The sequence below is a fragment of the Elephas maximus genome, chromosome 7 (genome assembly GCF_024166365.1).
Source record: "Elephas maximus indicus isolate mEleMax1 chromosome 7, mEleMax1 primary haplotype, whole genome shotgun sequence".
Lineage (NCBI taxonomy): Eukaryota > Metazoa > Chordata > Mammalia > Proboscidea > Elephantidae > Elephas > Elephas maximus.
In genome coordinates, this window is record NC_064825.1 from 86,463,767 (window position 1) to 86,479,665 (window position 15,899).

A 15,899-nucleotide genomic window follows, 5' to 3' on the forward strand; every position below is an offset into this window, starting at 1 on the left:
ATCAGAAGAAGATGGAAGGAATACACAAAATCACTGTACCAGGAAGAATTGTTCAATGTTGAGCCATTTCAGGAGATAGCACATGATCAAGAACCTATGGTATTGAAGGAAGAAATCCAAGTTGCACTGAAGGCATTGGAAAAAACAAGGCTCCAGAAACTGACAGAATGCCAATTGAGATGTTTCAACAACCGGTTGCAATGATGGAGGAAGGTCCTTGTCATCAGTCTTCCCTTGGTCTAGGAACTTCTCAGGTGCAGGGACCCTGGGTCCAAAGGACATGCTCTGCTCCTGGTGCTGCTTTCTTGGTGGTATGAAGTCCTCCTGTCTCTCTGCTCACTTCTCTTTTTTATATCTCCAAAGAGACTTGGCTTAAGACACAATCTAATCTTGTAGATCTCATCAACATAACTGCTGCTAATACATCTCATTAACATCATTGTGATAGGACTTACAACACATAGTGAAATCACATCAGATGACAAAATGGTGAACAATCACACAATACTGGGATTCATGGCCTAGCCAAGTTGACAGATATTTTGGGGGGACACAATTCAATCCATGCCACTATTGATTAGGAGTTCCCTCTAAGAAAAAGCCTAGTCAAACCACTCTCCAGTGAAACCCATCATTCAACAAGACATATCCGTGCTCACTTAGTTTTTAATTAGCCTTATAGTTGTTCACTTCTAAATATTAATAATGGTTTAACACATATTTAAGGAAAGGCTCTAACATAAAAGACAAAGGAAAAACAACCACTTAGAGGAAAAGAGAGTGCAAGGAGAAGAAGTGAAAAATTCATTGGGTTGAAAGATAAAGATAAGGAAATCTCCCGTTTAAGATAATTAGGAATTCAGTTCAGGAGACCAAACATCTGATAGTAGCAGTTCCATAAAATCTGAACAGAGAAAGTTGAGGATAATGATATTGGCAAAGAAATAATTCACAAAAACTTCCCAGAACAGTATGAGACTTTACAGACTGAAAATACATTCTGAGTACCAAGCATGCCTTGGAAAAACTTTTGAACACTGGGAACAAAGAGATAATTCTAAAAATTCTCAGAGAGGAAAAATAAAAAGCAGGTCATCCACAATAGAGAAATCAGTATGGTATCAGACTTCTCAACAACAATGGAGACAGAAAGGCATTTGGAACAATACCTTTATAATTACAGAGGAAAAAAAATTATTTCCCAAGATCTCAAAAAATACACTTGCCATGTTCTCTTTCTTGGGAAACCATTGGAATATGTGTGCAGTAGAGTAAGTGAAGAAAGAAGGAGACTAGGGAACAAGCAAAAAAGGACCCATCACTGGAGAGAGGGAAAAATTGTTCCCAGGTTGATGGTGAAGGGCAATCCCAGGATGGAGTGCATGGTGAGCAAACAATCAGTTCAAACTGCAGCAGGATAACAACGGTCTTTTTCATTGTTTCACTCATTTCTTATCTTGTTTCATTGTTTTCTTCCCCACTTTAATTCTGTGCCCATTCATGATAGTACGTAGAAAACCATGCTAAATAAATAGAAATATAATTGTGAACTACTGAGAAAACAAAAGGTTTTTCAACAAGATGCTACCTTGGATGTTACAATAATCCCCACAGCTTAATACTACTTCTCTGACAATAATTCCTAAAGATATTTGGTTAAGAATAAAACTTATCCATGACAGTGCTAACCTTAAAAAGTTATGTATCTGCAGCAGACATTTTTCAATTCCCATTCACTTTGTATCTTGTGCCCACAAATTTTTCTTAATGCCTTTTTCAACTCGTGGATATATATGTTTGGCCTGTGTCACAGAGTAGCAAGTGCTGTGTGATTACTAAAAACATTAAAAGTAAACCTAAAACCATCTAATTCAAGTTTCAAAGGGATGTGCCATAGTCGTGGTATTCCAAAGTTTAGTGAAGAAATATATCACTTTACCCTCATTTCAAATTTCTTAATTACTTAACTTCCTAAAATAAATACATGGATTTCCTTTTGATTTCCCACTTAGGATTATAACACAGTCTTCTCCCCTTGGCTCCATTCCAAGCGCAGGGAGGACTTTTAAGTTTTAGCTACCTTATTTTATTACCTGCAAACCCAGATGGCAGAGTGGTTAAGTGCTACAGCTGCTAACCAAAGGGTTGGCAGTTCGAATCCTCCAGGCGCTCCTTGGAATCTCTATGGGGCAGTTCTACTCCATCCTATAGGGTCGCCATGAGTCGGAATCAAATCAACAGTACTGGGTTTGGTTTGGTTTTTTTTATTTTATTACCTATCCTCAATAATTTTCCCCTTATCCCGCTGTGATAACCTTCATCTAATCAGAGTCCTTTACATTCTCCCCCCCTTTTTTTTTTTTTTTAGTAATAACCTAAAAATAGCTATTAACCCATTGCCATCAAGTCAATTCCAACTCATAGTGAGTCTACAGGACAGAGTAAAATTGTTCCATAGGGTTTCCAAGGAGTGGTTGGTGAATTCAAACTGCCGACCTTTTGATTAACAGCCAAGCTCTTAACCACTGTGCCACCTGGGCTCCAAAAGTAGCCATTAGTCCCTAACATTCCTAATATTTTATCACAAAAGAGAAAATAGTTTGTGTTTCTCCTGTGACTATGCCATCTTTCTAAACCTATCACTTATTTGGTATTTAATCTATAAATTGGGCCTTAAAAAATAAACAAAAAAAACCCCAAACCCATTGGCATCAAGTTGATTCCGACTCATAGCGGCCCTGTAGAACAGAGTAGAACTGCCCCATAGGGTTTCCAAAGGGCTCCTGGTAGATTCCAACTTCCAACCTTTTGGTTAGCAGCTGTAGCTCTTAACCACTATGCCATCAGGGTTTCCAAATTGGGTCTTATCTTGTGATTATCAACAAAGCTTTCAAATTTTATACTGTATTTCCAAAATAATTAGCTACTCTAATTTTTCTTTGCAAAAAGTTCTTACTGACAACCAAATATCAGCATTTGGGTGCCTTCTCTCCTTTACCTCATTCTTAAAAGTAATACTGTGATACTTAGATGAATATTTACAAATATATTTATCACCGAATCATATCTTATCATGAGTTTTATAAACTGAAAATTCTTTAACTCTACAAATTCTAAGAAGAAAAAGAATGAGCTAAGACTTCCTTGATCAGCTAGTTTTTAAAAAATTGCTTTCTAGAGTCAAAAAGCAAAATAGCAGTGACATTTTTATTTATACTCAACCTTTCATATATGAACACGTAACCTATAAGAGTGGCTATTACCTCAGTTTTACCACCGAGGCATAGAATTAGAGATTGAACCGAAGTGAACTCAAAAATTTATCTAATCTAGGTTCTATCTCCAAGAATGACTGCATTTTAACAATCCAGGAGATACATCCATCTTCTCTATTTTTCAAAATCTCCAGGGAGGATGTCACAACTTGCCTTAGCAATTTGCTGTGGTATGTAATATCCCTTGTTTTACTCATAATCCAAATCTGCAGATAAGAAGGCAACAAAACTTGGGTTTCCCAGATTCTCAGTAATTTATAGCTATCTCGATTTCATAATAAATGTTTACCATTAAAAAGAAAAACATATTCTAACTAGTAGATACATATTTATCAGTCCAAAAGGTAAGAATAGCAAACACTTATTGGGAATTTTTAGGTGCTGTGCGTGTGTTTTGTGCATTGTACTTTATGAATAATATGACAACTAATGCACAGCAACTCTAGGAGGTAGGCACTATTCTTATCCCTATTTTTCAGATGAAGAAATTGAAACTCAGAGAAGCTAAGTTGTCCAAGGTCTCACAGCTAATGAACGGTGAAGCCAGGATTCAAACTAGGAGAGTTTGCTTATGTTTTGCTATCCCACTAATACATTTTTAATAAATTTTAGTTATTATTTATTATTATGAAACTTCTTTAAGATTGGTTTAAAGTCTTTCTCTGTAAAAAAGTTTTTCTGTTTTTTCAAACTCCCATCAGTTCCTCCATATTTTTAATATCAAAGATGTAGGAACTGTAAGCATTATCTTAAAAATGAACTTATATGACAAGAAATACTTTTTCTTTTTAAAAGCTTGCTTATCGATTTTTCTTAGGTCAATGCATATTCTCTCTTTTTTTAAATTTATATGGATACTTTAAAATTGAATTTTAATTGTTTTCAACTTATTCTTTCAAAGAGCAGGGATGCTTTTAGGTCTTCTTAATGCTATTCTAAATGGAAGCAGGCAGATTTGAGATTTGCTGCTGGGTTAGATTGGCTTCAATCTAAATATCTTATAAAATACAGTAACAAACTAGAATGTTTAGCTCCACATAGACATAACCTTCAACTAGGTAAATTGCCAGCTACATTAGCCAAATAATTTCCAGAAATATCACAGCTGTGCTATGGTCATTTATGTTCTTAGTGCAATAAGCACACTTCTGAACAGCTGAGTTTTGAGTTCTATATAATGCCTTCTTAACATTTCACAGTATATTAACTGACATTGGTATTTAGAAAGGAAAAAAAAAAAACACGTCTAAATCCACTGAATTTAAAAAAGCCATAAAAACTTTGAAATTGACTTCACACTTCAGTAATGAACACAAAATTACCTTTTCCATTGTTTCCTTTCCCACTGTAATCTCACGCCCATCCTGCCCCATGCCGTTCTGAAAAAACAGAATTCGGACTGAAGTCTTCTCAGTAAGGTTCTTCATCCCAATAGAAAGAACAGGCTTGGTTTCCCGACTTCCAACATCAGTAGGAAGCATCAGCCCATTTGTTGTCCAAGTTACCTTCTTCATTAACAACAGATGGTCTAGAAGATAATTTTTTTAAAAAACCAAGTCAATATTTGGCTTCAGAATTAAAAATGGACACATCCTGCTTCCCCTCCCCCTCTTACCTATATCATATACACTGGCCAGTCTCCATTTAGATGCTGGTTTTCTGAAATGCCACCACCAGCTTCCCACTAACCGTGACATAAGCTGTAGCAAGCTGTCTGCACTGATAGCCTGCATAAATCATTATTTCTGAAGGGAACAGATGTTCAGGGTATGAAAGAGTAATACCACAATTTAGTCCTAATTAAAATTCACCTTAGCATGCCTCTATGAATGATCAGATGGACCTAGCTTCTCACTCATCAAAATGGTCCAATGTCCTTTGCTTATTATAAAACAACATGATTCCTGAACTTTTGTGTTCTTTAGGGTTGGGGAAACACTGTTTTCTTTTTACCATGATTTCTTATCCATGTCACCTTAAAGAGGAGCCCTGGAGGCACAGTTGTTAAGCGCTTGGCTGCTAACCCAAAGGTCAGTGGTTCAAACCCACCAGCTGCTCCACGGGAGAAAGATGTGGCAGTCTGCTTCTGTAAAGATTTACAGCTTTGGAAACCCTATGGGGCAGTTCTGCTCTGCCCTATAGGGTCACTATGAGTCAGAATAGACTTGACAGCAAAGGGTTTGTTTTTTGTTTCTGTTTTTGGTCACCTTAAAGATGTCAACCTCCAAATAGTAACTTTATACTATAATTCTTTTCCTGTGACTAGAATGAAGGTGCCTTCCAGGACATCTTTCTTGAGAGATTCAAACTATTTCACTAAAAATAAAAAATGGTTTTTCATTAACAGTTTACTTTGACCCATACATTTTCAAAGCTGTGTGCAGGAATTTAAGTTTCGAAACTCCCACTAATATTAATGGGAGTGCAACTAAATTCCTACGTATGACTTTGAAAATGTATGGGTAAGAACAGGAGTGAGGTATATTGCATACTAAGCTGCTGTCAGTAATTCTCTTTTCAAGAGGTTTCACTTCATAAATAAATTACGTGCATCTGAGCTATTTATTTTATTTGTACATTCAATTTATTTTGGATTATACATTCTTTTTACATAAATTATCAAAATACAACAATCCCTCCCTAGTCTGCTTTGTATTTGTCCTAATGAGCAAAACATAATTTTATTTACAAATAACTGGAAAAAGCTGCATTTTATTTGTCCAAATTTCCAAAGAACCATTCTCTCTTAGCACTTACCTTGAAAGAAGCATTGCCTTTTTGACCCGTAAATAGTACTTTACATAAAAGCTGCTTACATTGATATGAAATACAAGCAAATAACCTTCAAGTCCCAGAACAGCTATGCTAAATGCTCAAAACCTCACTCTCTCATTCCCTTCCTTCTCTCTTTCTCTCACACCAACACATACACAAGTGGGCAGAAGTATGAACAAAACTTACAGAATAAATTAAAAACTAAAAGATCTTAAGAATATAGATGTGATTTTAAGAACATAGAAAAAATGTTTTGTTTAAACAGATATAAACTCCTGTATTTTGTCATTTCATAATCTGAAATTGATAAAAATTAGAATCAGAAAAGTGAGCTGGCAGTTAATGAATTCTCGGACTTTGATAGCAGCTTAACCACAACCTGGATGTCCCCTAGATGCTTTTGAATAGTAGAAACATATCTAGGTTTGAATCCCAGCTTTGCTACTTAGTGACCCTGGATAAGTTATACTTCCCTGGATCTCAGATTGTTGTTGTTGTTGTTGTTAGATGCTATCGAGTTGATTCTGACTAACGGTGACCATGTGTGCTCCACAGACGGTTTTCAAGGCGCCTAACAGGCCTAACTTAACCATCTTATAAGTATTAAATAATATCTTGTATGTAGAAGTACCCAACACACTGAAGTGAATCATAATGTTAGCTCCTTGAAATCCCACTGCTTAGTACCAAGCTCAGAGCTCTGGTGGCACAGTGGTTGAGAGCTCAGATACTAACCAAAAGGTTGGTAGTTCAAACCTACCAGTTGCTCCTTGGAAACCTTATAGGGCAGTTCTACTCTGTCCTACAGGGTTGCTATGTGTCAGAATCTACTTGGCCGCCACAGGTTTGGTTTGGGTTTTGGTACTATCAAGCTCTAGAGTATATTAATCTGAAGGGAACAGTAGTCCAGGCAGAGTGGAACCAAGCCCAAAGGTTTTCAGGTGAGATGAGCTTGACATGTTTGAGAAAAAAAAATAAAGTAAGTTTGGATAGAAGAGGTAGGGAAGGGCCAGACTGTGCAGGCTAGGATAAAGGGCTTGGGTTTTATTCTGGAGGTCATGGAAAGCTATTGGAAGGTTCTCACCAGGATGCTGTATGAAGCATAGACGGTAGGAGAGTGTAGTAGATACTGTTGGTACCCCATTAAGATTCCTTTTACCAAGTTAGTGCACCCAAACTCCAATGAGTCCTTGCTGCTAACATCCCAAGTTGCACCTTTCTCCTGAGAATTTCCCTAGGGGTCAAGGGAGCCATCCAGCTCACCAGGAAATGCCTATGAGACTATGATCTTCTTTCTTTCTACCAGGGACACAGCCCACAGCCAATGTCTGACTGATTGCGGAACACAAACGGCCAGACCCTGTGCCTTAAGGAGCAGTAGACTTCAGCTGAACTCAGAGCTTTGCTGAGCTTCTTCCTCTGCTCTATGCTGCTTCCCTTACTCCTTTACAGGTTTCACCTGAGAGCATTCTTTCAGTAAGTTCCTTGCACAAAAATCCTCAAGTCTGAATTTGCTGCTAGGGAACCTGACTTGAGACAGAGTAAAAAAGGGAAACCTAACTTTCAGCTATTCTTTCTTCACAGTATCTCTTAAAATGATCATCCTTTTAATTCCCAACCAGATCCTATTTGTCAGTTTTTCTCATGTTGTTGCTGTGTGACAGAGATGATTCCAACTCATAATGATGGTATAGGACAGAGTAGAATCGTCCCATAGGGCTTCCTAGGCTGTAATCTTTATAGGAACAGATTGCCGGGACTTTTCTTTCACAGAGCCGCTAGTAGATTCAAACAACTGAACCTTCAGTTAGCAGCCAAGCACTTAATCATTGCACCACCAGGGCTCTTAGATTTCTCTCATTGCCTCCTGTTATCTGCAAGTACTTCCTAATTACATTTGATTCCTTACCATCACATCTGACATTCTATACTCTGAGCAAGGAAGGCCGAATTTTCCTAAAACATCAGTGCGGTGCCATTAATTACTTATGTGTGTGGCCTTTCTAGTCATGGTCTTGTGACTTCCACCCAGGTGATTTGGTGGGGCTAACCGAGGGGATTGGTCTGTTTTGCCTTAAAAAAGAGCCAATTCCAGAGCAGAGAGAAGAAGCCCACAACCACCAAGGAAGGAAAGATCAGAAGGAGAAACTCAGCAGGAGGAACCCAGCAGCAGGAAACAGCGCAGTGGGCTTCTCAGCCCACGGAGAGAGAAAGCTGAGTGTCTTTGGGCAGAGACTGAGGGCAAGGAAGAAGTGTGCCTGCAAGCACAGCTGAGGAGAGACTATCCTGATGGAAGAACTGTATCCTGAGTGTTCTTGAGCCTGATTTATAACTGTTACTTCCCTAATAAACCCCATAATTGTAAGTATGGTCTGTGAGTTCTGTGTGACCATTGCAGTGAATTTTCGAACCCAGCAGAAAGTGCTATGGGAGAGATGGTTGGTGTCAGAATTGGTAGAGATGGCAGAGAGAGAGGAGGTGTGTCTGGGCTCCACCTCACAAGAATCAGTCTTGGGCTGTTGATCTTGGTTCTCCTTCCCCCTTGTGGGGGTGGAGGAGGTCAGACACCTCCTCCCGTGCCATTTTTACAATTGATTTTTCATTGTCCAAAGAAAGCTCTTGAAGCTAGCCCTTAAAGTCTTCTACAAGCAAGCCAGCCTGTCAGCCTATCAGTTAAGCAGTCAACAAAAACGTATTGAGTCTGTCTACGTGCCAGACTCTGTACGAAAAACATGAAAAAGACACAGTCGTTTCCCTTAAACTTAAACTAACAGAGGAGTTTACTGACAATCTAACCACACGCCCCCGCCCATACACACACAAAATTTCTGGTCTTGTCTTACCCTAGTTTGTTCATTATCCCTTGGGTATACCATATTCATTCTTAACTCCACCCCTCACCTATTCAAACTTGAGTTCTTCTTCAAGATTCAGTTAAAAATTTTCCCTTATTACTCCAGCCCTCAATGACCTGTCATCTCTCTAAACTCTTAGTGCATCTGCAGACTGTACCACTCGCCCATACTTTCATTCATTCAATAATGTTTCAGAACCTACAATATGCCAGGAACCATGATAGGTGCTAAGGAAAGAGCATAAGCCACCTAGAAATTATTACAAAAAATGTTTTATAAATATATATCCTATTGCTGATTCTATACTTAAACCCTTAGAAGGTGAGAACAAGTTTTGTATTTCTTATTACTTTGCTTCAGGGTATGGACCATTTCACAACACATACTAGTTACTTCCACAATCAACACCCACTGAAGCAGCAGTCAACAAATCAAAAGACACATTTCATTTGGCAAATCTGCTACAAAAGACCTCTTTTAAAGTGTTAAAAAGCAAAAGTGTCACGTTGAAGACTAAGGTGCACCTAACTCAAGCCATGGTGTTTTCAATTGCCTCATACGCATGCGAAAGCTGAACAATGAATAAGGAACACCAAAGAGGAATTGACACCTTTGAATTGTGGTGTTGGCAAAGAATACTGAATACACCATGGACTGCCAAAAGAATGAACAAATCTGTCTTGGAAAAAGTACAAACAGAATGCTCCTTAGAAGCAAGGTTGGCGAGACTATATATTTTGAACTTGTCATCATGAGGAATCACTGCCTGGAGAAGGACATCATGCTTGGTATAGCAGAGGGTCAATGAAAAAGAGGAAGACCCTCAATGAGATGGATTGACACAGAGCGTGCAACAGTGGGCTCAAGCATAACAATGATTATGAGCATGGTGCAGGACTGGGCAACGTTTCCTTCTTTTGTACATGGGGTTCTATGAGTCAGAACCAACTGAACAGCACCTAACAAAAACAGCAGTGTAGTTACTAAATGTTAAGTCTTCTTGCGGATTTGAATATTTCAATTGATAGACATATAATTTAATACTGCTTATTATGAATTTGGAAACCCTGGTGGTCCAGTAGTTAAGTGCTACAGCTGCTAACCAAAAGATGGGCAGTTCGAATCCACCAGGCGCTCCTTGGAAACTCTATGCGGCAGTTCTACTCTGTCCTATAGGGTCACTATGAGTCAGAATCCACTTGATGGCAATGCATTGAGTTGTTTTTTTTTTTTTTTTCAATGAATTTAGGAGCTACAGCTGCTAACCAAAGGGTCAGCAGTTCAAATCCACCAGGCACTTCTTGGAAACCCTATGGGGTAGTTCTACTCTATCCTTTAGGATCATCATGAGTCGGAATCGACTTGATGGCAACAGGTTTGGTTTGGTTTTGGATTTATTATGAATTGATGGAGCCCTGGTGGTACAGTTGTTAGGAGCTAGGCTGTTAACCAAAAGGACAGCCATTCAAATCCATCAGCTGCTCCTTGGAAACCCTATGGGGCAGTTTTACTCTGTCCTATAGGGTCACTATGAACTGGAATTGACTTGATGGCAACGGGTTTGGTTTTTGGTATTATAAATTGAGTGTGTCCACCAAAAAGATATATTGAAGTCCTAACCCCTATACCTGTGAATGTGCCCTGTTCGGGAACAGGGTTTTTCTTCTGTCATGTCAACGAGGTCATACCAGAGTAGGGTGGTTCCTAAGCCTAATCCCATCTGAGAGAAAATACACATGGAGAGACACACACAGGGGGAAGACAGATGCCACATGAAGACAGAGACCTATTTATCTACAAACCCAGGACAGCCAAGGATTCCTGGCAACTATAAGCTGAAAGAGATAAAGAAAGACCTTCCCCTAGAGCCGATAGCTTGTATTCAAACTTCTAGCCTCCAGATCCTCGAGAAAATAAATTTCTGCTCTTTAAAGCCACTAACTTCTGCTATTTTTGTTACAACAGCACTAGCAAACTAAAACACTATTTTTCATAGACATAGCAATTATGCACAAAAAGCTTTATCACCTGTGTGTATGTACCTACCATTCTTTTTCCCTATCTCTCCTTACTATGACCTTAAATAGGATTGATTACTACCTTGATGCACACTGGCAAACAGAGTATGTTGTCAGCAAAAGAAGAAAATGTGCCAGGCAGAATTTCTTAGCAAAAGAATGTCTAGAAGGAGGGGAGATGTAGATTTTGAAGATAAGCATGTGTTTCCTGGTGCATGGTTTGTACCTAAAGTGGCATTTGGCTTATGTTGTTGTTAGGTACCTTCGAGTCAGTTCTAACTCAGAGACCCTACGTACAACTGAACCAAACACCACCTGGTCCTGCACCATCCTCACAATAATTGTTATGCTTGAGCCCACTGTTGTGGCCACTGGGTCAATCCACCACACTGAGGGTCTTCCTCTTTTCCACTGACCATCTATCAAGCGTGATGTTCTTCTCCAGAGAGACTGATCCCTCCTGATAAAATGTCCAAAGTGTATGAAACATAGTCTTGCCATCCTTGCTTCTAAAGAGCATTCTGGTTGTGCTTCTTCCAAGACAAATTTGTTCGTTCTTCTGACATTCCGTGGTATATTCAATATTCTTTGCCTGCACCACAATTCAAAGGGATCAATTCTTCTTTGGTCTTTCTTATTCATTGTCCAGCTTTCTCATGTATATGAAGCAATTGAAAACACCATGGCTTGGGTCAGGCGCACCTTAGTCTTCAAGGCAACATCTTTGTTTTTCACCACTTCTAAGAAGTCTTTTGGAACAGATGTATCCAATGCAATACATCTTTTGATTTCTTGACTGCTGCTTCCATGGGTATTGACTATGGATCCCAGTAAAATGAAATCCTTGACAACTTCAATCTTTTCTGTTTATCATGATGTTGCTTATTGGTCCAGTTGTGAGGGTTTTTGTTTTCTTTATGTTGAGGTGTAATCTATACTGAAGGCTATGGTCTTTAATCTTCATCAGTAAGTGCTTCAAGTCCTCTTCACTTTCAGCAAGCAAGGTTGTGTCATCTGCATAACGCAGGTTGTTAATGAGTCTTCCTCCAATCCTGATGTCCCATTCTTCTTCATATAGTCCAGCTTCTCAGGTTATTTGCTCAGCTACAGATTTAATGGGTATGATGAAAGGATACAACCCTGACACACACCATTCCTGACTTTAAACCATGCAGTATGCCCTTGTTCTGTTTAAACAACTGCCTCTTGATCCATGTACAGATTACTCATGAGCACACTTAAGTGTTGCGGAATTTCCATTTTCCACAATGCTATCCATAATTTGTTACGATCCACACAGTCGAATGCCTTTGCCTGGTCTATAAAACACAGGTAAACATCCTTCTGGTATTCTCTGCTTTCAGCCAGGATTCATCTGATATCAGTAGTGATATCCCCAGTTCCATGTCCTCTTCTAAATCCTGCCTGAATTTCTGGCAATTCCCTGTTGATATACTGCTGCAACTGCTTTTGAATAATCTTCAGCAAAATTTTACTTGTGATATTAATAATATTGTTTGATAATTTCCACATTCGTTTGGATCACCTTTCTTGGAATAGGCATCAATACAGATCTCTTCCAGTCGATTGGCCAGGTAGCTGTCTTCCAAATTTCTTGGCACAGACAAATGAACACTTCCAGTGCTGCATCCATTTGTTGAAACATCTCAAACATCCATCAATTCCTGGAGCCTTGTTTTTGCCAATGCCATCAGTGCAGCTTGGACTTCTTCCTTCAGTACCATCGGTTCCCGCTTATATGCTACCTCCTGAAATGGTTGAACATCGACCAGTTCTTTCTGGTATAGTGATTCTGTGTATTCCTTCCATCTTCTTTTAATGCTCCCTGCGTCGTTTAATGTTTTCCCCCATAGAATCCTCTGATATTGCAACTGGAGGCTTGAATTTTTCCTTCAGTTCTTTCAGCTTGAGAAATGCAGAGCATTTTAGTTTTCTACCTCTAGGTCTTTGCATATGTTGTTATAGTAGAACTTTACTTTGTCTTCTGGAGCCGCCGTTTGAAATCTTCTATTCAGCTCTTCTACTTCATCATTTCCTCCATTTGCATTAGCCACTTGACGTTCAAGAGCAAGTTTCAGAGTCTCTTCTGACATCTATTTTGGTCTTTTCTTTCTTTCCTGTCTTTTGAATGACCTTTGCTTTCTTCGCGTATGATGGCCTTGATGTCATTCTACAACTTATCTGGACTACAGTACTAGTGTTCAACATGTCAAATCTATTCTGAGATGGTCTCTAAATTTAGGTGGGATATGCTCAAGGTCATACTTTCACTCTCGTGAACTTGTTCTAATTTTCTTCAGTTTCCTCCTGAACTTGCATACGAGCAACCGACGGTCTGTTCAATGGTCAGGCCCTGGCCTTGTTCTGACTGATGATATTGAGCTTTTCCATCATCTCTTTCTACACATGTAGTCGATTTGATTCCTGTGTATTCCATCTGGAGAGGTCCACGTGTATAGTCACTGCATTGAAGAAGTCATTGGTCTTGCAAAATTCTGTCATACTATCTCTGGCATCATTGCTATCACCAAGGCCATATTTCCAACTACCAATCCTTCTTTGTCTCCAACTTTCACATTCCAGTCACCAGTAATTATCAATGCATCCTGAGTACATGTTTGATCAATTTCAGGTTGCAGAAATTGGTAAAAATCTTCAATGTCTTTATCTTTGGCCTTAGTGGTTGGTGCATAAATTTGAATAATAGTCATATTAACTGGTCTTCCTTGTAGGCATATGGATATTGTCCTATCACTGACAGTATTGTGCTTCAGGATAGATCTTGAAACGTTCTTTCTGATGATGAATGCAATGCCATTCTTCTTCAAGTTGTCATTCCCGGCTTAGTAGACCATATGAGTGTCCAATTCAAAATGGCTAATACCAGTCCATTTCAGTTTATAGTAGATGCTTAATAAATATCTGTAGATTTGCCAAATGTATCAGATCAGATCATAACTATTATTTCATTACATCAATATTGACTTATATTTATTCTGTATTTTGGGAAAAGAGTACATTTTTATACTCAGGATTAATTAGCTTTTTCATTACCATACCCTTTATTATGTTCACTGGGAAACCAAAATATATATCATGGAGAACAGCCTAGAGTAAGAAAAAGCAAAAAAAAAAAAAAAGAACCTTAAAAGGCTAGTGCATAGTATGCATTGGCTTCAGAATTGTAAAATTTGGGGTTGAAAGAAACTTTAGATATTATTGAATGTAACCACCCATTTAATTTATTCAATTAGTTACTCAACAAACATGCACTGAGTGTCTACCAGTAAGGACACTGCATAGAGACGACCTCAAAGAATTCTCAGTCTGTTCAGAAAGACAAGAAAGGAAAACAATCCACAATATGGCAGGTCAACACCCATAGAAGCAGCAGTCAAGAAATCAAACGACATATTGCATTGGGCAAATCTGCTGCAAATGACCTCTTTAAAGTGTTCAAAAGCAAAGACATGTCACTTTGAGGACAAAGGTATGCCTGACCCAAACCATGGTATTTTCAATCACCTCTTATGCATGCAAAACTGGGCAATGAATAAGGAAATCCGAAGAAGAATTGGTGCTTTTGAATTACAGCGTTGGTCAAGAATACTGAATATACCACGGAGTGAACTTCGTACCAGAACAAACAAATCTGTCTTGGAAGAAGTACAATCAGAATGCTCCTTGGAAGCATGGATGAGGAGACTTCATCTCACATACTTTGGACATGCTATCAGGAGGAACCAGCCCCTGGAGAAAGGCATCATGCTTGGTAAAGTAGAGGGTCAGTGAAAAAGAGGAAGACCCTCAACCAGATGGATTGACACAGTGGCTGCAACAATGGGCTGAAACACCAATTGTTGTGAGGATGGCAATGTTTTGTTCTGTTGTATTAGGGGCACTATGAGTTGGAACCGACTCAACGGCAGGTAACAACAGGTCAGAGATATGTACAGGGTATTGGGGTAACACCAAGTACAGGTGTGTGCTACAGCTTATGGTGTTCAAGAAAACTTCCCAGAGGAGGGACATGAGGTAGGACTTGAAGGGTAAGTGGAGTGGGCAAAGAGGGGGGGATCATAATCCAAGCGAAAGGAATGGTGTAGGTGAAGGCCCATAATCATCCAACATAATGGACAATTGTGGGAAGGCTAAACACAATTTTAGTGGCCAGAGGTGGAGCAAGTAGGGAGACAAGCAGCTATATCAGAGCCTCGTGCACAATGCCAAGAAGTTCCACACCCCACAAAGCAGACCATTCCATCTTCTGAACAGCTGGGACTATTGGAAAAGTCTTCCTTACCTTCAGGCAAAATCTATTTCTCTATGAAGCAACTCTACTGGGGTAAATGAGAATAAGGAAAGCCTTAGGGTGATGTTTCTCAAAATGTGGGCCACAGACCACCTACAGGAGAATCAACTGATGTGCCTAGCCAAAGGCTGGGAAGCCTCATATTAAAATCATGAGGGAATTCTTGGGTGTATCACAGTTTCATATGCCTGCATATCAAGAACTGTAGTTGGAGGACTGATGGCCTGGGTAAGCATTATTACATCCAAGGGCAAGAAAAGAAACAGAATCCGACTCTTCCACACCAGCACAGAGAATTTGAGGGTTCTCAGCAGAGACTTGGCTAGGATTTGGCCCTGGTGAGGAAACTGATTAATTTCAGAGGCTGGGAGTGGGAAGCGTGAATCAAATGGTGGTGAGACTGAAGGATATGTGGAGCAGAGTGACAGGTAGAATCTTAAAACAACCTTAATGCCATCTAACATCTAAATCCATTTGGAGCTCCTAGGGAAACATACTTGCCAGCCAACAAATACTTCATAGGTTTCTGCCCTTCATTAACTTTCTCAACTCAAAATTCTGGCATCCTCCCAGGCCCGAGGCTATCTGGTGCCTTTGCAAAAATTAGCAAACAGTACCTCACTCCCAGCTGTGAAACAAAGAA

General features: G+C 39.3%; 1 protein-coding gene across 13 annotated transcripts in view; it reads right to left on the reverse strand.

The window, feature by feature from the left end:
• The window catches only part of DCDC1 (doublecortin domain containing 1), a 608,393-nt gene that overhangs the window by 503,798 nt on the left and 88,696 nt on the right, over window positions 1-15,899 (reverse strand). For all 13 annotated transcript variants that reach the window (XM_049890804.1, XM_049890803.1, XM_049890799.1 and 10 more), the window contains one exon: window positions 4,598-4,803. In XM_049890804.1, coding sequence (XP_049746761.1) covers window positions 4,598-4,803 — 206 coding nt within the window. The remainder of the gene's footprint in view (window positions 1-4,597; window positions 4,804-15,899) is intronic.